At 38.6% G+C, this 20,903-nt stretch overlaps 1 protein-coding gene across 2 annotated transcripts in view; it reads right to left on the bottom strand.

The window, feature by feature from the left end:
• Nucleotides 1-20,903, bottom strand: part of ppm1aa (protein phosphatase, Mg2+/Mn2+ dependent, 1Aa) — a 46,890-nt gene that overhangs the window by 3,157 nt on the left and 22,830 nt on the right. The window contains exon 6 of one of the 2 annotated variants that reach the window (XM_010878830.4): nt 19,086-20,085. The exons of the other annotated variant lie outside the window; for it this stretch is intronic. Within the exon in view, the coding sequence (XP_010877132.1) occupies nt 20,056-20,085 (30 nt within the window). The 3' untranslated portion in view covers nt 19,086-20,055. Of the gene's footprint in view, nt 1-19,085; nt 20,086-20,903 lie in introns of those variants that run through there. 2 annotated transcript variants of the gene reach the window in all.

Raw genomic sequence — 20,903 nt, 5'->3', positions numbered from 1 at the left:
TTGTGGATGGTTTCATAATTATTTCTGGGATAGAACTCAGGCTATTATGGTGGATTGTGTCAAATCAGAGTTCCTTCAGTTACACAAAGGGGTGCCTCAAGGTTCAATACTCAGCCTTCTATTGTTTAGTCTTTATTTAAATAAATGACATTGATGATGCTGTTAATGTTTTCAAATGTATTTGGTATGCAGGTGGTACAGTTTTGTATTCCATTACTCCAACTGTTGACCAAGCCTTGTACTCAAGTGTGACTTTTTGGCTGTGCAGAAGGTACTCTAATCTTAAGATTGCGTGAAATACAAACCAACTGAAAATATTTGCTTTTTTAATCAAATTGAGATTATGATATAATTAGTTCAAATGGTGTGAACACTGATCGTTCCAGTGGACAGGGCCTCTTTGTATACTAGAAGGAAGCAGGGTGCTCTGGTGTTTTATTTATTTGTAAAGCACTAAGGCAGAATCTTTGTTCATACACTCACCTAAAGGATTATTAGGAACACCATACTAATACTATGTTTGACCCCCTTTCGCCTTCAGAACTGCCTTAATTCTACGTGGCATTGATTCAACAAGGTGCTAAAAGCATTCTTTAGAAATGTTGGCCCATATTGATAGGATAGCATCTTGCAGTTGATGGAGATTTGTGGGATGCACATCCAGGGCACGAAGCTCCCGTTCCACCACATCCCAAAGATGCTCTATTGGGTTGAGATCTGGTGACTGTGGGGGCCATTTCAGTACAGTGAACTCATTGTCATGTTCAAGAAACCAATTTGAAATTATTCGAGCTTTGTGACATGGTGCATTATCCTGCTGGAAGTAGCCAACAGAGGATGGGTACATGGTGGTCATAAAGGGATGGACATGGTCAGAAACAATGCTCAGGTAGGCTGTGGCATTTAAACAATGCCCAATTGGCACTAAGGGGCCTAAAGTGTGCCAAGAAAACATCCCCCACACCATTACATCACCACCACCAGCCTGCACAGTGGTAACAAGGCATGATGGATCCATGTTCTCATTCTGTTTACGCCAAATTCTGACTCTACCATCTGAATGTCTCAACAGAAATCAAGACTCATCAGACCAGGCAACATTCTTCCAGTCTTCAACTGTCCAATTTTGGTGAGCTCATGCAAATTGTAGCCTCTTTTTCCTATTTGTAGTGGAGATGAGTGGTACCCGGTGGGGTCTTCTGCTGTTGTAGCCCATCCGCCTCAAGTTTGTGCGTGTTGTGGCTTCACAAATGCTTTGCTGCATACCTCGGTTGTAACGAGTGGTTATTTCAGTCAAAGTTGCTCTTCTATCAGCTTGAATCAGTCGGCCCATTGTCCTCTGACCTCTAGCATCAACAAGGCATTTTCGCCCACAGGACTGCCGCATACTGGATGTTTTTCCTTTTTCACACCATTCTTTGTAAACCCTAGAAATGGTTGTGCGTGAAAATCCCAGTAACTGAGCAGATTGTGAAATACTCAGACCGGCTCGTCTGGCACCAACAACCATGCCACGCTCAAAATTGCTTAAATCACCTTTCTTTCCCATTCTGACATTCAGTTTGGAGTTCAGGAGATTGTCTTGACCAGGACCACACCCCTAAATGCATTGAAGCAACTGCCATGTGATTGGTTGATTAGTTAATTGCATTAATGAGGAATTGAACAGGTGTTCCTAATAAACCTTTAGGTGAGTGGTGAATATTAAAAAAATAGAAAGCAGCATGAATACAAACACAACGAAAACTGCTACAATTATCATTATAATACACTTAAAGGAAAACAATTACATTTACCATCATGAATCAGCCTTTTAAACATCCTTAGTGGGATCAGTATAACCAATTGTAAAGAATTCTCCCAGTCCATTAATGGATCTAGTTCTTTAGCTATTGTGCCTGAAATGAATAAATGTTGACAAATACACTCACCTAAAGGATTATTAGGAACACCTGTTCAATTTCTCATTAATGCAATTATCAAATCAACCAATCACATGGCAGTTGCTTCAATGCCTTTAGGGGTGTGGTCCTGGTCAAGACAATCTCCTGAACTCCAAACTGAATGTCAGAATGGGAAAGAAAGGTGATTTAAGCAATTTTGAGAGTGGCATGGTTGTTGGTGCCAGACTGGCATTTAGGGGTGTGGTCATGAATGAAAGAACCAAATGTTTTTGTGCCATGAAATGAAATAGCTGTGGCAGGGAAAAGTTCTTCAGTCTCGCTAGAAATTGATCACTTCTTGAGTATTCCAATTAGTAAGTTAGTAGATACTATTAAGCCTATTACTGGCTAATAAGCTGTTAAAATGACCAGTGGCAAAATCCATACAGTTCATAGATGCTATTTGGGGTGGAGGAACCATTAGTAAGTTTAACACAATGCTTAATGGTGTCTATCACAGTGGCGTACGCAGCCTCTCACGTGGGAGACCCGGATCCGAATCCAGTGAGGGCAACAACATTTATCACTTTCAATTGCGGGCCGGCTGAACTAGGCTTTCCTGGTTCCTTTTCTGGTAAGGTTGCACGATATTGGAAATAACTGACATTGCGATATTTTGTTTTTCTGCAATATATATTGCGATATGAAAAAATACAGGATTTATTCAGAAAGAGCTTTGGCTATCAACCTGACAGTGTATCCTTCATTCTTCCCCAGCCCCATCCTCTACAATAACAATTTATGAAACTTCTGAACATGTTTCAGTACAGGTTGCTAGGTATTAATATCTATAGCAAAAGCAACAGTAGTAAAATAGAATGCGCAATTGGGCATAACCTACCAACTGCAAGATGCAGTCTGTGGACAAAGCACTGCAATCTGGTCCACTTGTTCTGGTGCGGCCTTCACCATGTTCGCGGCATTGTCTGTTTTAATACAGACTAGACGACTCTCATCTAGGCCCCAATCAGCTAAAGCTTCTCTCGTCCCTGTTGCGATGTTCTCACTTGTATGATCCTCTGGGAAAATGCAGTTTGCAAACAGCGACTTTTCAGTTGGAAGTCCTAATAAATTGTACGGTCAGACTTATTTAGGGCCCGTTGTCCGGCTGGACCACAAGTCTGTTGTTGCTGTATAATATTCCACTTGTGACAGCTCGGTTTCAACTTGTGCCTTGCATTTTTCTTACAGGTCTGGGATGGCAACTTGAGAAAAATAGTTGCGTAATGTCATTACATACCGCTTGTCAAGCAACCTGATCATGTTTTTAAAACCCTCTTTGGTAACCGTGTTAATTGGTAATATGTCTTTGGCGATGTGAAATGTTATTGAATCTGTGATTTCTCTTTACCGTTTAGAAACTTTCTCGTATGGTGTAATACAGGCAAATGCATCCGAAATAGATTTTTGCTTTGGACGGCATTGAGATGCGTTGCATTCGTCATATGAAAATGTGTGGTGCCGCCTTAAATTATTGAACATATTGGTCGTGTTGTGGCCACAATTGCAAGGCACTCTCGACAAAGTACCTGTTTTTAGTCAACATCATCCTGTCTGTAGCCAAAATATTTCCATATAATTGACGATGCATTTCTTTTTGCAACCAAATTCTCCATTTCGGTCTTTTTTGCCTGCTCCTCGCTCATCTTTTGGTCACGCACAAGCAGAGCCTGCATGTCAACCAAGTGCAGCAACGAGCAGTGTTTAAAATAATAATAATAAACTGTGTATCCAATAACCCATAAAAAAAAAGGAAATGACCTTATATCAGACAGATATAATGCTAGTTTTCCATTTGAAAAAAATATATATTGTAGACTGATAGACACTCACCTAAAGGATTATTAGGAACACCTGTTCAATTTCTCATTAATGCAATTAACTAATCAACCAATCACATGGCAGTTGCTTCAATGCATTTAGGGGTGTGGTCCTGGTCAAGACAATCTCCTGAACTCCAAACCGAATGCCAGAATTGGAAAGAAAGGTGATTTAAGCAATTTTGAGCGTGGCATGGTTGTTGGTGCCAGACGGGCCGGTCTGAGTATTTCACAATCTGCTCAGTTACTGGGATTTTCACGCACAACCATTTCTAGGGTTTACAAACAATGGTGTGAAAAGGGAAAAACATCCAGTATGCGGCAGTCCTGTGGGCGAAAATGCCTTGTTGATGCTAGAGGTCAGAGGAGAATGGGCCGATTGATTCAAGCTGATAGAAGAGCAACTTTGACTGAAATAACCACTTGTTACAACCGAGGTATGCAGCAAAGCATTTGTGAAGCCACAATCACCACTCATCTCCACTACAAATAGGAAAAAGAAGCTACAATTTGCATGAGCTCACCAAAATTGGACAGTTGAAGACTGGAAGAATGTTGCCTGGTCTGATGAGTCTCGATTTCTGTTGAGACATTCAGATGGTAGAGTCAGAATTTGGCGTAAACAGAATGAGAACATGGATCCATCATGCCTTGTTACCACTGTGCAGGCTGGTGGTGGTGATGTAATGGTGTGGGGGATGTTTTCTTGGCACACTTTAGGCCCCTTAGTGCCAATTGGGCATCGTTTAAATGCCACGGCCTACCTGAGCATTGTTTCTGACCATGTCCATCCCTTTATGACCACCATGTACCCATCCTCTGATGGCTACTTCCAGCAGGATAATGCACCATGTCACAAAGCTCAAATCATTTCAAATTGGTTTCTTGAACATGACAATGAGTTCACTGTACTGAAATGGCCCCCACAGTCACCAGATCTCAACCCAATAGAACATCTTTGGGATGTGGTGGAACGGGAGCTTCGTGCCCTGGATGTGCATCCCATAAATCTCCATCAACTGCAAGATGCTATCCTATCAATATGGGCCAACATTTCTAAAGAATGCTTTCAGCACCTTGTTGAATCAATGCCATGTAGAATTAAGGTAGTTCTGAAGGCGAAAGGGGGTCAAACACAGTATTAGTATGGTGTTCCTAATAATCCTTTAGGTGAGTGTATTTTGTTGTTATGCCTGTGTTGCAGCGCTCGCTTCAAAATGAGACTCTGGCCTCAATCTGATTCTCACTGTTGAAATAAAGTACATATAAGTAAGAACTTCACTGAAGCGTCTGCCATTTTATGTGCCAAATCTATCTGTCTCATTGACTGAGCTGCACTCATCTTACCATATCTCCCTTTTACACGTCATCCCTCCATCTCTAGTTCAAATTCCTCCCTCAGTCTCTAGTTCACAATCATCCCTCTATCTCTAATACAAACTTATCTGTCCATCTCCAGTTCACACTTTTCCCCCTACCTCCCTTCCTAAAGCTCCATCTGACCCAAGGCAGTCCCCCTGAGCATGCTCTCTGTGTGGTGGTGTGATGCTTGACATGCTGTAGTGAGCTGTGACAATGTGAGTGGTGAGGCCGTAGAGTCAGGTAGGGCTGGAGCCAGGCACGCAGAATATTAAAAAGCAAGAGAGTCTACACGGTACATCTGAATTACTACGCAATAAACACTTAGGTTTGAAACATGCCAATCAACACACTTGAGTGTGCACGTTCTTAGGCCTGTTGTTTGTAAGGAAAGGGTGAATTTAATGAAACACCAATGGTAACCATCATGTCTACAAATCATGTATCTTAGCATAAGTGACATTTGTCAACAGAAGACAAAACTAACCAAATGGAGCACGGTATTGTCTTGTTTGTCTTTTGTTTTTATAATACCATTTTCAAGCTTGTCCACTATGCTGAAACGTCCAATAACTTTAGATATTGATACTGTATCTGTAGGATCCAGACAGTTAGAGCCTGATATTCTCTGGCAGCAGCCCATCTATAAAGGAGTGAGGGCAGAGAAAAACTCAGCATGTCCCTGTGTGTCACTTACCAGCGCCTGGAAAAGGCTAGATTTCTGCTGATGTTGCTAAGTGTCTCCATGAAGCTAATACTTGATGTCAGATTCTATACTCACCTCTGCATTATAAAAAAGAGGCTATTCACTTCTACATCTTTTCTGGAGCACTGTTCCCATAACACTTAACAGTACTTTTTTATTTTCTCTCAAAGTGTCTGCGTAGTTTAAAAGATGATGACTGAGATCTTAAGGAGTGCTCTATATACATCTCCTGCCAGTTTTAGTCACTCTCTTCCTCATCAACGCTACATCATTGAGGAGGGGCAGACAAGTAAATTAGTGGGAGGGAAGGAAGAAGACATAAGAAAAAGGAAAATAGAAAAAAGTGCTAAGAAAAGACAACAGACATACTGCAGTTGTCCGTCAGTCACCTAGCAACAAGCCCTCCCCATCACTTATCCCCCACCACCCCCCCATCTCCTGCTGTGCTCTCTAATTCAACAAATCTGCTCAGAATGTATGGCTGCTCTTCTGACAAAACGCTGTGCTGGGGGGCAAAGGACGTGGGCCTCCGCCGAACATGCCACTCAGCTGCCCATTGACTACCGAGGCCTTTCTCTGCACACACTAAGGAGCTGGGGACAAAGCCCCTGAAAGCAGGGCCCGCTGCAAAGGGAAAACATTTGCTTGTAATTGTGTTTGACTGCGTAATGAAAATGATGTTCTTTTTAAATGTATGCTTGTTAAGGCCACACTATTTTCCTCTGGTCACCTGATTATTGTAAAGAACCCCCCCCCCCGCCCGCCCTCCTTGTGTGGGCTCTGGGGGGGGAAATATTGAAAACAGTCTGAAGGCCCACCCCCTCCTTACTATAACCCCACTTGTGTTTCAAGTGTTCAGCAACAACAACATAAATATGAAGGCCTTGTTCATTACAAGACTGGAGACGGATGCTGGAATCTGGGTTTTCGGGGAGGAAAACAGTGCGCTAACCCACCCACCCACACAGCGCTCGTCATGCGGTTCTTAAACCTGCAGTGAGTTAGGAGGCATTGAGGAGGTAGCATTCCTTGTGCTACTTCAGATAAACAGGCCATTAGGGGAATCACCGGGCTAACACCAGAACACTGCCTCAATGCACACATTCAGAACCACTGGTGTTTTGCACACTTTAGCCTCTAATTTCCTGTTTCATTAACTGGACTTTTCCACATTCCACAGCCACTTGGTTCTCTTCCCTTTCTCCACTTTAACCAATGGAAAAGGTGGTGAAAAAATATACAGGTGAATGGAGCAGCAGTGGAAGAAAAAAAAATCACCCCCTACATTTAATTGTTGATTGAAAGGGTTGAAGCTATTATGCTTCAGAGATTTTTTTCCCCTAATCCAAAAGAAAAAACAACCTTTCACGCTTTCCAAGGGGTCAGCTACTTTGTATCCAATGTACAGACACACATTCCTGTCATGACCAGTGATGACATGTTCCATGAAACTGGTCGTTTGCCTCAAGGTTTCTCCTCACTTCTAATATGGATTTCTATTGATATACTGAACTGTTTTGGAATATGGTCCTATCCGTCACCCTTTTTGAAACAAGTGAGTGTGAAGCTTTTCAGACAGTCAGCGAGGAGATGAGACAGTACCTCTGGTTTAGACATTGCTCACCCCTTTACACCGATATTCAATTTTTTCATGCCTTCTCTAAGCCTTGGCTTATGTGACCCTGCTCCATGTATCTTGCTTTTCATACAGATGTGGCAGTTTACTTGATTGTGTCCACATTTTTGCTAATGTCAATTCATTTCAGAGAGAAAGCATAAATCCAAATTATGATTCTCTACAACCACACACACCTGCACAAACTGAAGAGGCAATTTCCCTTATATTGTTATTGCAGATGCATTTACTTACACAGATGCAGCCAATATACAGTGCACAGACACCCTTGTAGTTTTCTTAAATAATTCACAATTTCTTGTAAAATATAGACAATTGGTCGCATGTTCAACATTGCAGAACCATTTCACATTTTCTATTTTTGCATACATATAAAGAAAGATTATTAACATAGGCTCTTTTATAGATACCCCAGAACAACTACTTGGTTGCACTGCATTGTGCCAAAATAACTGCAGACAAACACTTCCTATAAGCATCAGTGAGTTTGCTGCCCCTTTCCACTGGACAACTGGCCCAATTCTTTGCAGCAAACTAATCCAATTATCCAATGTATGAGAGGTGCCCTGCCCAAATGATTGTTGCCAAATATAGGATAAGGATGTGATTCAAATCTCGATTGTTTGCTATCATGGCTCTCGTCTTAATCATTTGGAGTGCATCGGGGTCAATGTCCTGCTGGAAGACTCACATTGCAAACGAAGACCCAGTGTTCTGACCATGGGTTGAACAATGGACTCGAATATATCTGATAATATGTTAATTGAATGACAAGTTGCACATTTTCATGGCCCTCAATACCAGAACCAGCAAAACCCACATCATCATCAAAACACTCTAACATTTTGATTGTGTAGGTGGTGTTATTTCCATGAAATACTTAATATAATCAACTACAGTGCAGCATGCACAGTTAGCAAACCCATAACCTTGCCCACAAGTTCCAGTGACTGGTGTAACATTCAATAGAGAGTCAGCTCAAGAATAAGATTACCAAGGCTAAGAATCAAAAGGATAAAACATAACATTTTAGAACTTCACGCTCTTAAAATAGTTACAAATAATAGCTGTCTGATCATGTTTTGAAATGAGTTTTTCCTGCCTTCTAAGAATGCATTAGATCTAAAATAATGACAGGAATAACCTTGTGTTACAATCAAACTAATATTTGAAATTGTATATGTATTATTTAGCATATCTTATCTTAGATATTGTTTAGATAAAGTAATGAGACAAAGTTTCACGTCTCAGTTTTATCGGTTGGAATTAAAGCTGATTTATTTCTAAATAAATTCAAATTCAGCCTCCTGCGGATGTTGGCCAATACAAATTCACTGTCTGAATTAGATTTGGAAGTCTCAAATGGACCTTAACCTTGCAAAAAGTATTTGATTTTGATTAAAAACCTTTCCTGAAGAATGTCATTTTTTATTATTATTTGAGTGTTTCCATTCCCGTGTATATTGTAAAATATATATAGTGGTCAAATTAAGTGCTCCACTGATCCTCCCTGGTAAATGTCAGATTGAAAATGTATCTGTAACATTATAGTTCATTTTTAGCCCAACAGTGTATGAAGAAAGGGTTAACAGTCTGTAAGGTCAGATGTGAGTGGTCTCAGTCTTAGGGGCTTGGTCACACTTGAGTTGCTTGAGGGCTTGTGGTGACAACCCTCACAGAACTAACGAGTTCCACCACATTGACCATAGCCTGTTTTATTTGTTTTTAAAAGTGGCAACAAGCAGGAGTGTGGGTCTGTGGGTGTTTCTGAAACTCTCTTTCACCATCAAGACCCCAACTGACACCAATTAAAGAGATTACGTCTTAAGCTGAAAGGAAAGCAACCACGGTGTCTGTTACCACGGTGATTGCTTTTGACAAGGTCACGGGGTGCCATGCAACAGTGCATGACCTTAACAGAAATGTACTTTGCTGCACAAATGCCAATTTAACTAATATTCCTCTCTGCATTTAGCAATCTCAAATACCCAATTATTGTTGGCATATAACTGAAAAACATGGACAATGGGACACACCTGCACTATGATTGACAAAGGGACACACAACTCAAAAGGGTGGTCTGTTTTTAACTGTTACACACTCAAATGAATATGAGATTAGCCATATTATGGGATGGAGTACATGAAAGTATATAGTGAACATGTTTGAATGCTGAATGTGAAGATGCCATTGTCATGAAAAGTGTCAAGACACAGAATACAAATATTGATGAGCAACCACGACTGGATAAATAAATAAATAATAAAAACAATGAGGTGAGCTGTGTGCTAAACTAGACAGTTTTCAATAGCCTACGCTTTGAAACCTCACTTTGCGAGGATAACTACGGTAGCTTTTTTATAAAATGTGTTATGAGTTCAGAACAGGTGTGGGATGATCTTACATTCCATCCTTCCTGATCCTTGCTGATCTTCATCAGCTCTTAGATACGCTGTCCTCGTCAGTACCAACGTTTTCACTGGTTTCAAGTCCAGACACTGAAATGACCATAGCAACATTTTGTGGCCATTTAACCATTTCATTGTGGATTTACAAGTATATGTGCTCATGGTAATTGTTTTCTTGGAAAGTCCACCTGCAGGAAAGTTTGACCCTCCTGACAGCAGCAACCAGGTTTTTGGCAGAAAATACCCTGGTACTAAGTAAAGATAGATTTAAAAGGTTAGGGCCCCATGAGTGGACGCTAATTAGCGTCATAACATCACATTTTCTCTCACTATATTAGGTACAATATGAACATTCTATTCTTCCCATTCAGTCTCATTTCAAAATCAATCCATTGATGAACAGAAAAGAACACCATACCTATTGTAAAATATTGTGGTGGATCTTTGGGCCATGTTCTTCATCACACAATTTTCCTTATCACAGAACTTATCACAGGCTCTTAAAAGGTAAAAATTGTATCATGAAATGTACTTCATTTTAATTGAAAACGGAAGTCCATAAGCACAGAAGATGGATTTAAAGGATCTGGAAGGATTCTGGAGGACGAGCATTACAAAAATTGAACAAGTAGAAAAATGGGAGACTTGAGCTTTGTATTGAATATCTTTAAATGTGTCAAACAATCAAAGCCTATGTGCGAGTAAGGCAGCATGTGATGATATATAATGGGCGCAGGAAAGCAGAATGAAGAAATGAAGAGTGTCTGATTTGTGCCAACATTTTGATTGCATGTATTTCAGAAATGCAATTTTTTTAATGAAAGTTAATTAAGTATTGATTGTAGTCACCTTCAGGTTGCTGCAGTTGCTTCACACCAAATGCACCATGCCAATATTGGCCTATTTTATGGGAGGTACTATTTGGAAACTCAAAATTAGGGTGTTTTTTAATGTCAACATGATCAATTATGTTATTGAAACCTGAACAAACTTTCCATTTAATCCTTTATACAGTGGATAAATGAATGAGATAAGACGTCTCACAAATGACTCAGTTTCTTATATGAGTTAACGGGGTTTAGAGACATCTTTATTTTGACATATAGAAATGTACTTACATATAGGTCCTGCAAGTAAATCAGCTTGGTGAGATGCATACCAGAGGATATATGTCTTGATCTTCAACTCCACGGGACCTGCTGGGGAGTTGTTGCATTGAGGCATAACAAACTGGACATCACAAGGTAGGGGGAAAAGGAAAAAAACACTAACCCCTCCTTAGTTGATTTTAGTTGTTCTGTAGTTGCGTTATTAAGGTGTATAAGTATTCTGCTTATAAATCAGCTTCTGTAAGTTCAATTTGTTTCACAATTTTTGTGTAAATGGCAATCAAAGCCATTTGAGTTTTCGGTTTTCCCCCTTAATATTAATAAGTTATTATTATTATAGTGAAGGCAAGATGCCACCTTTAGGCATAAAAAGATCATAACTTCTGTCAGTAACTGTCCACTCCTTAAATTCCAAAAGGTGTGGGTAGCATCATGCTATGGGGCTCTACACTTTAGCGGAGACAGGGGCTCTGGTCAGGATAGAGGGATCAATTGAATAGCTCCAAAAATCAAGATATGTTAACGTTGAAGTTTGAGAACAATTTATCCTTCCAACATGACAATGATTTGAAGAACACATCCAAATCAACCTCAGAATGGCTTGCAAAATGGAAGCTCAATGTCCTGGAATGGTCTAGTCAAAACCGAGCTATAACCCTGCAAACTCCAGGTGTGTTAGGTTGATAAAGACCTATCCAAACAGACTTACTGCTGTACTCCAACCAAAAGGTTCTGCCACAAAATATTTGTTTTAAGGGTTTCCACACTTACACAACAAAGGTCTTAAAAATGTGTTTTCTATTATTTTACAGCAAAATTATAGTTTTTTTCCCACAAAAATATTGTTGTTTACATACTTGTAGCTGTTAAGCTCACAAGTACATGCAACTACTATTAATAAATACCAAAACAAGGATAAGAAAATCCAGCATATTATAGCATTTTTATGTACTGTTTATGGCCGGCTTATGAAATTAGGTTTTATATTGCAATTTACTTTTATTTTTCATATTACTATTCACAATTAATATATAAGAGGTTCAATGGTATTCTTCAGCCAGAACCAGGATATATTGCCAATAAATCTGCTTGCCTCTGCCAGGAGGCTGACACTTGAACACAAGCGGATCTTCCTGCAAGACAATAAAAGTGGTTAATGTACAGCCCATAAGTGCAGATGCAGGATACCTAATTACAGTTTCTGTATAGAGCAGTACTCTAAATATACTCCCAGTATGTTCTCAAACTCATGGAATATTTTACAATGCGCTAACTCTCGCACCGTACTAAACATTTTCTTTTATTATGTCAATCATACAGTATTTCTACAAATACTGTATTTGGAATACTATGTAAAATTTAACATAAAACAGAATGCAATGATGTGCAAATCATTTAAATCCTATAGAATATTCAATAGAAAATAGTACATATATATTATATCAAATGTTGAAAGTGAGAAATGTAATTGTTTCTTAAAAAATATATGGCCACTTTGAAACAATACACTTTGAAACAACACATTTCAAAAAAGCTGGGAAAGGGGCAATAAAAGACTGTAAAAGTTGTGAAATGCTAAAATAAAATAAAAATTGTGGAAAATCTCACAAATAATTAGGTTAATTGGCAACAGGTCAGTAATATGATTGGGTATGAAAAGAGCAACCCAGAGAGGAAGAATCTTTCAGAAGTTAAGATGGGGAGGGGTTCATCACTCTGTGAAAGACAAATAGTGCAAATAGTGTAAGAATAATGTTTGTCAATGAAAAATTGCTTTGGGGAGTTTGGGGATCTCATCATCTACGGTATTTAATATCATTTAAAGATTAAGTGAAATTAGGAGGAATCTTTGTACGCAAGGGACAACACCAAAAATCATTAATGGATGGCCATCTTCGGACCCTCAGGCGGCACAGCATTAAAACATCAATTCTGTAGTGAAAATCATTGCATGGGCACAGGAACACTTTCAAAAACCATTGTCTGTGAACACAGTACGTCCCTGCATCTACAAATGAAAGATAAAACTCTACCATGCAAAGAAGAAACCATATATAAGATCCAGAACCGCCGCCACCTTCTCTGGGCCCAAACTCATTTAAGATGGACTGAGGCAAAATGAAAAACTGCCCGGTGGTCTGACAAATCAAAATTATAAGATATTTTTGGGAATCATGGATGCCATGTCCTCCCGACTAAAGAGGAGACTGACCATCCAGCATCTTATCAGCACACATCCAAAAGCCATCATCTGTGATGGTATGGGGGTGCAGTTAGGGCACATGGCATGGGTGACTTTCACATCTGTGATGGCACCTTTAATGCTGAACAATATGTACAGGTTTTAGAGCAACATATGCTGCCATCCAGATTATATCTTTTTCAGGAAAGGCCTACTTATTTTAGCAAGACAATGCCAAAACAAATTCTGCATGTATTACAGCAACATGGCTGCTGTCAATAGTTTGGGGTCTCCTTTGTTGTATTGTAAATTTCATAATGCAACAAATGAGACCCTGAACTGTTGAGAAGCTTAAATCCTATATAATGCTCGAATGGAAAACATTTAACTTTTAAAACTACAGCAATTGGTCTCCTCAGTTCCCAAACGTGTTGTTGAAAGAAAATGTGATGCAATACACAGCGGTAAACATGCTCCTGTCCAAACTATTTTGAAATGTTTTGCAGGCATTAAATTCAAATTGGGCATGTATTTTGCCAGAAACAATAACATTTCTCAGTTTCAATATTTGATATGTTGTCTTTGTACAATTTTCAATAAAATATAGCAAAAAATTATTTTCACATCATTGCATTCTGTTTTTATTTGCATTATACACAGCACCCCAACTTTTTGGGAAACAGGATTTTAAGAGCATTTGTGTTAATTAAAAATAATATAACTTCCCAATCATAATTATTTTTGCATACAATATAGATTTGACTCAATGTTCAAGATACATGTCCTCTGATCTTGCCAATTATTTCTGCTTATCACACTAATCACTCAGCATGGAAGTATTCACAAGCACACACATTGGAGCAGACTGTATTGCATGGCCATTAACCACAACTGAACTTGCATGTGCCAAACTACCACCAGATGTTGCTAGAACTTGATGAGACAAGGCAGCCCACTGCAACATTAAGAGGCCTAATGTCATCAAATCATTTCTAAATGGTCAAAGAAAATGTTTGTGAGCTGTGTTTTTTTTTTTTTTAAAGAATGCTATTTAGTGTGCATTGTGGTCCAGGGGTAATACTCCCATGTATATATACAGCTCTCCCCGCCAAAGGCCAGGGTTCAAAACCTGCCTCCACACTGTTCCCTCTTCATGTTTTGTCTCTCTGATTCTCATTGTCAGTCAGTAAAAAGCATAGATATATAGGTATTTAGTGAGTAGCCTAACTTTAAAATGTTGTGTATTCAGCAGATATATTTTAATGTTTTATTTATGTACTGAACAACTTGACAAGGTAACACTTAGTACTATACCCCACCATAATGACACAACACTTTCTATATTTGTACAGGGCTAAACAAATTAATGCCTGGGCCTACCATGGAATATTCAACTTCATTGAAGAAGCTGAACTGAAAAGGAATGTGGTGGAAGAATATTTTATTATAATATTTGTATTGAAATATACATATTTAAAGTTCATGGTCCAATTATTACATTTAAATCACACATTGCTGCAATCCATATTACCAGATTGCAACATGGACACGGTCATGGTTAAATAAACATTGGTCTTCAATAACTTGATTTGGGTGTAGCATGGATGTAAGAATTGTTTGGCTGAGTTGCTGTCTGTCATTAAAATGTATCTAATTTAATGCAGTTGAAAAGTCTACATTAACAGCTTTTTATTAAAGCTGTCAAATGTTACATTTTCCATTTGCCTTTTTTTATATTAAGATTACATCGTTTTTTTCCCTGATGTAACACAGCCTAACATGCAGAAACATAAACAGACCAACTTTTAGAGAGATTGGGAGCTTTACTGGAGTTGTATTAATACATGTTGGTTATGTTACTGTACATTGTCAATAAGCCATGCAGTGCATTGTGTGTACAGGGGTAATGAGTGTACTCCTTCAGGGAATAAATAAGAGTAAATTGGGAGATAACAAAAAATAACATTAACATTAATGTCAGGACAGGAATAATTTCAAAGTATTTGTGTATATTCGTTTCACCATTTAGAAGTGACAATACATTTATAAATATTTCAGGGTACCAAAAGTGTTGATTCCCTGAATGATTTGGTCGTTGGTTGCATATTGTTTGCATGCAATAACTGCCTACCGCCCATTGACTCCACAAAACACGGAGTAACTTCTGTGACCATGCTTCGCCAGGCCTATATTACAGCCATATTTGGATGTTTTATTTTATAGCTGTTATGTTATTTTTGCTTTAAGTCTCCTCAGTAAATAAATAGCATTGGTTTTAAATCAGGAGACTGACTTGGACAGTCAAGAACATTCCTTTTTTTGGCCTTGAAACTCTATGGCCTAGCTATGACCTAGTTGCTATGGTAGTAGGTTTAGGGTCATTGTCTTGCTTGTATGATGTAGCACCTTCCAATCAGTATGGAGACCTTTGGTTGTACTTTAGCAAAAAATCAGTGCTCTTCAGAAGGAATTTGCTGATTGAGTCAGCAATTACATCATCAATGAAGATACATGCCCAACCCATAACATCCTTTTCACTCTATTTTTTATATTTCCATTTTCAATGACCGTGCATAGGACGTCTCTAGTACAATATTTGCTGTATACTACAGAACCCCCATATGCCTTATTGCTTAAGTAGAATTTCACAATATTTTGTCCATAATCAGTATTTTAATTATTGTTTTATAGTTATTTATCAAGGCTATAAATATTGTCGGCAACTCCATCGTGTCGTCCTTCCCGACTGCATAAAATGATCTTAATATAATCCTATCCACTGTAAATAAAACAAAAATATCCAATAGGCTGTACATTTCAATATGCTACGGGTGAAAAAATGACTTTTTAATGTAAAGCTTGAATTGGTTTCACTGATGTACCGACTCCAAACACACATTCTCACAGCCAGCAAACACCAAGAACAGGCCAATCGTCTCTTGTGATGAGTTTAGTGCAAATTAACTGCAAGATGCTGTGTGCCCTTACACGTTTTAAATGAATATTTTCGAAATATGCTTGTGCCATTTATATGTGAGAATGCTGGCTGAAGTATAGTCCTATATAATTATAACATCTAGTCAATATATAGGGTCGGATGATTGAGATCCAAGCCATGGTCACCTCGTCTCACATGTCTGCTAGAGTCCAAGTCATTTCAGGTCAATATCAAGCTGGTAATAGAGAAATGATGGTCAGGCTATAGGGTAAAATATATGTAAATAATTTCAGCCTGTTGTCTAACATATACTGTAAACCAAAGGCCACACACATTTAACTGGTCAATGGCATTTCGGAAAAGATGTGCGTGCTATTTCGGGATTTACATGCAAATATATTTAACAGCGTTTGCTTGATACTCTAATGCAAATATTTATGATGTCTTACCTTAATGTCGAGTGTATGATTTAACTTACATTTTATACGAAACACAGCACACATTTTCTGGCCTCCATCATGGAATTCTGTAGCCTCTTTTCACCTTAATTGGTAGCGGTTGAACTGGGAGCCGTAAATCAAGCACTGCGGATATAGGCTATTAATGAGTTGGACCACCCAAGACACCATTTTATCCCCAGTTTCTTGATAGACAATGTGGAGATACTCGAGTCTGCTACGCTCTGAAAACCATGAATGAACATTCACAAGAGCAATAGTCTCCTACAGTCACATTTCTAGCTCATTCCTATGGCAAGGTGTGGGCCCGAACTGAAAAATAGAAAAAACATTTCACAAAGCTAAATTATTCTGGAGACAAGAAGACATTCGTTTCAAATAATTACTTTGTTTATTTCGTGTCCAAATCATGAAAAATCTACACTTGCACTGAAACCCAATTCAAAACAAACGTACATATAGTCTAATGGCTGTGCAATTCAATCGGTTGCTTAGGTAGGTATATCGTTTTCAAAATACAGACTTTCGATTTATTAGCTCAGTAAAATCAAAAGCTACATTTCGGTTCGTTATGAAGGATTATGTCATCAGTATATACAGCTTAATATATAGGCCTATGGGTGGAAGTTCTTAATGTTGTATTTTGTGTAATGGTGGAAAAGCTAGGATATTTTGCACATGATTAAAACTTTGCATTTCATGGTCCACTGCTCTCTTTGAGAGAGTTAGAATAAAATACAATGAGATCAATTCATTGTGTCAGTGAGAAACGCCTGTGCTCCGAATTAGTACGAAAAATAGACATAGCCTAAACAGCAAACAGCTACAGCCTACTTATATAAGAAGATTCAATGCAGTTTTCAATCATAACTTCTAACGTAAAAAACTAATTTTCATGCGTAGAACAATGAGATGCCCTTTAAAAGACAATAACGAAAACGTAAGACTAGTTGTTTAATAATAAAATGGTGGAATATTAAATATTGGATATTAAAATACTTAACAAAAATGTCCTATGTACATACATTTAAATAGATTCATCTTTACGTAAACCATAACCCAATTAGCGAGTACGAGTATGGTAAGTAAAGATTCCCTGAGGTTTCATCCACGAGGTTGCATGGTCTCGCGTTTTTTGCACTGCAATGAGGTCTTAGAGGTACAGCACTGAGATGTGCAATGCTACAGCAGATTTATCGCCTCATTTGAACTCATGTGGCATAATACATTTCAGTGTATTAGAGATTTGTATTATAACGTTTTGTTATTAGGCCTAGCCTACACGATGTAGCCTACAAATCAGGATGTTTAGGCCCATAAAAAGCTTAATTATAACAAAAAGGTAAAACTGATATTGCAGGGAATGGGAAAATGTTTTTACGAACTGATAGCTGAACTGTATATGGTTGAACTATTACAACACTTTGAAATTACCAAACTATTCAATGAGAACAGGTTTTTTAAAACCTAATTTTGTGCAGCGCACACCTAGGCCTACAGTTGTTTGATTTGTTTGAAACCGGTCCCCTGCTATTTATTTTTTAAACGGTCTCTATGTTTCCCCACAGTCTCTGTCGAATAAAGCACAAAAATGATTGAAAATGTGTAGGGGGCAATAGAGTGCTGTCGTCCCTGGATCCCAAAACCCCCCCACCCACCCCCCGCTGCGTTCCTTTTCTCGTTCTGCCCCTCACTTTATGAGTTGTATCCTTCTCATCTGTCATCCCTGAATGGAAAGCACATCTTAAGAGAGTTTTGTTCTGTCTCTGTAGCATTTTAACTCACATCCTCATGCTGAAAATACATTGTCTAGCAAACGTGTCCAGAAATCTGTTTTCTCTTGAGGCATGAATGTGTGTTGAGGGACTTTAGTTTGACAGAAAGTTTACCAGTTACCTTACAAAACTGGACAGGCGACCATAAGTAATACAATTTATTTTTCAGATCTTCATCTTAGTTCCAGGGGTTCTAAACTGGGAGCACTGCAAGGTATTTCACAAAACTGACTCATATTTAACTGCTGACCATTACTGTATAAAAATGGGATGTTAGTTGTCAACTTATTTGTGTTTGGTGTATAATAACAATGGGAAATGCTGAACACACAGGAATAATGTATAGCACAAATGTGGGAACCATGAAAGGGTTGGTTGGATATTTGGATATCTGTATACAGCTCCAGGAATAAATGAAGAGACCACTGCACCTTTTTCTTTCCTTTCCAAAAAAGTCGAAAAATAAGGTTTTGAGTGAGAAACAGAAGGGTTAAAACTAAGGGGAACGCTTCTGCTCAGGGACAGAACAAGAGTTTTTTCTTTGAGGCTCGGCGACTTGATCTAGCAACCTTTTGGTTACTGGCCAGATGCTTTAAACAATATATTGTAGGTGTGTGTGTGTGTGTGTGTCAGTGAAATAACGAAAAGTTACTTTTATCTTACACAACATTAACACTGATGATTATTGGCATGGCATGCCCATCAAAAAACCAATCATCCAAAAATATTACCAAAAACACAAGGAGGGATTCGAAGTGTCATCTTTGTCTTTATTCATGTCCTTCTGGACAAGGTTTTGGGCACTAAACATCTTAAAAAGAATCACTAAACATTATACAGAGTGGCAATTATGTGGTTCATTCCAAGACAGAGATAGCAGTATTCCTAATTAGTTTTTTTTGTTTTTTTACAGAGTTCAGGACAAATGGTATAGATGTTCATTACCCAAACAAATAAAAAAATAAAACATTCAAAGCACTCGTGAAAATACAGTACATCATAATGAGAGGACCAGGTTGTAAGTGTTTAACTATATGAGTGGCCTTAGCGACTTATGGTCTCTGCCTATACACCTGAGGTCCCAGCCTATAAAAGGTCAGCTTGATTGGTTGTTAGAAAGTTTCTCAGACCAGCACCATTTTATACTTTCCACTATGGATGGTCATGTAGCTAAGAAGCTGCTGAAGGAAATGACAGGACATGTTACCAACTCATGTGTTACCATAACAATTGTATTGTATTCATTGAGCAGACCGCTCATTAATAATCATATTCCTCTTTAATCAAACATGCCTAAGATAACAGAATGTTTTGGTCGAATCATTTGTTTTGGTCTTGTCCAAGGTGATCTCACAGATAGCGGGGAGACAACAAGAACACTATTCGCAATAATGAGCACATAAACTCTGACTATACTGCAAATCTACAATAACCAGCAGAGGTTGCACCAATGCAATCTTAATTCAGGTTAGAGCCCATTGGTTGGAATGATGTCATGTGATCAATTCAGACAGGATATTACCAAATATTATCCTATTTAAAGCCTCTGAAGATATTCAGAGGGGATATGTGGGATGGGGGCCGTACAGTTTGAATAGTATTGAAAGTCATACATTTGGAAAGAAAATTACTTTCAGATCAGACACTTTAAGGTCCGACAATAGACAACAGAAAATACTCTGGGAAATATGTAGGCAGACATCATAGGTTAAGCTCCTGTTTTAGCTGAAACCACGGAAGAAGAGGATGTCCTGGGGAAGAGAAATGGGAGGGTGTAGGTCAAGGATGTACAATTAGGGCAACTTACTGCATGCAGGGGGTATATAATTGCAATATGACTGATTGCATGCTAATAAAATACACAAAACATAGCTGCATACCAAGGGACAGAAAAGTGACTTGATGCATACTCAGAGAGACAAAGGAAAAACAGACTTGATGCATTCCCAGGCATAAAACAAACAATGACTGAACAATAGAAGTGGAGATCAATTTCAAAACACAAAAGACAAACCCTTTGATCAGGCAGAGCCTGGACTGTGACAAGAAATCAGCATTTGCATTTCTAAGACACTGGTCCGTTTCTTTCCCAGTGGACTACACACAGTCAATTTTTTCCCTCCTGAACGCCCCCTATTATTAGCCAAATAATTATCCTTTCACAGAAAAATGTAAATGTAGACACAGGTTCAAAACAGACCAGCACAACAAACTGCCCTAAGGCCAGTCCAACCCTCTCTTTCCACCTGATCACAATCCACAGAGCAGAAAACAGAAGCTGACAGACAGACGTAGTCCAAGCTTTGTCAGAACAGGTGCTTCACTAGTACAGTCAGCCACAGGAAATGAACGAAACAGCAGGTAGACCTTGATGGAAGTGAACATCCTGTCAGATTCCAGTGCAAGGGGAAGCAAAATGCACATAGGGACGCTGATGCTAAGTGATAGCATGTGATTTAAGCAGATGGGCTAAACTATGCCTTTTACATCAAGGAAAATACTAAATACAAATAATTAATAAACTGGGCAATAAAATGGGAAGGCACAAACTTGTAAATATGGCACCGCA

Source organism: Esox lucius, chromosome 15 (assembly GCF_011004845.1).
Source record: "Esox lucius isolate fEsoLuc1 chromosome 15, fEsoLuc1.pri, whole genome shotgun sequence".
NCBI lineage: Eukaryota > Metazoa > Chordata > Actinopteri > Esociformes > Esocidae > Esox > Esox lucius.
This window is presented reverse-complemented; position numbering and strand designations above follow the sequence as displayed.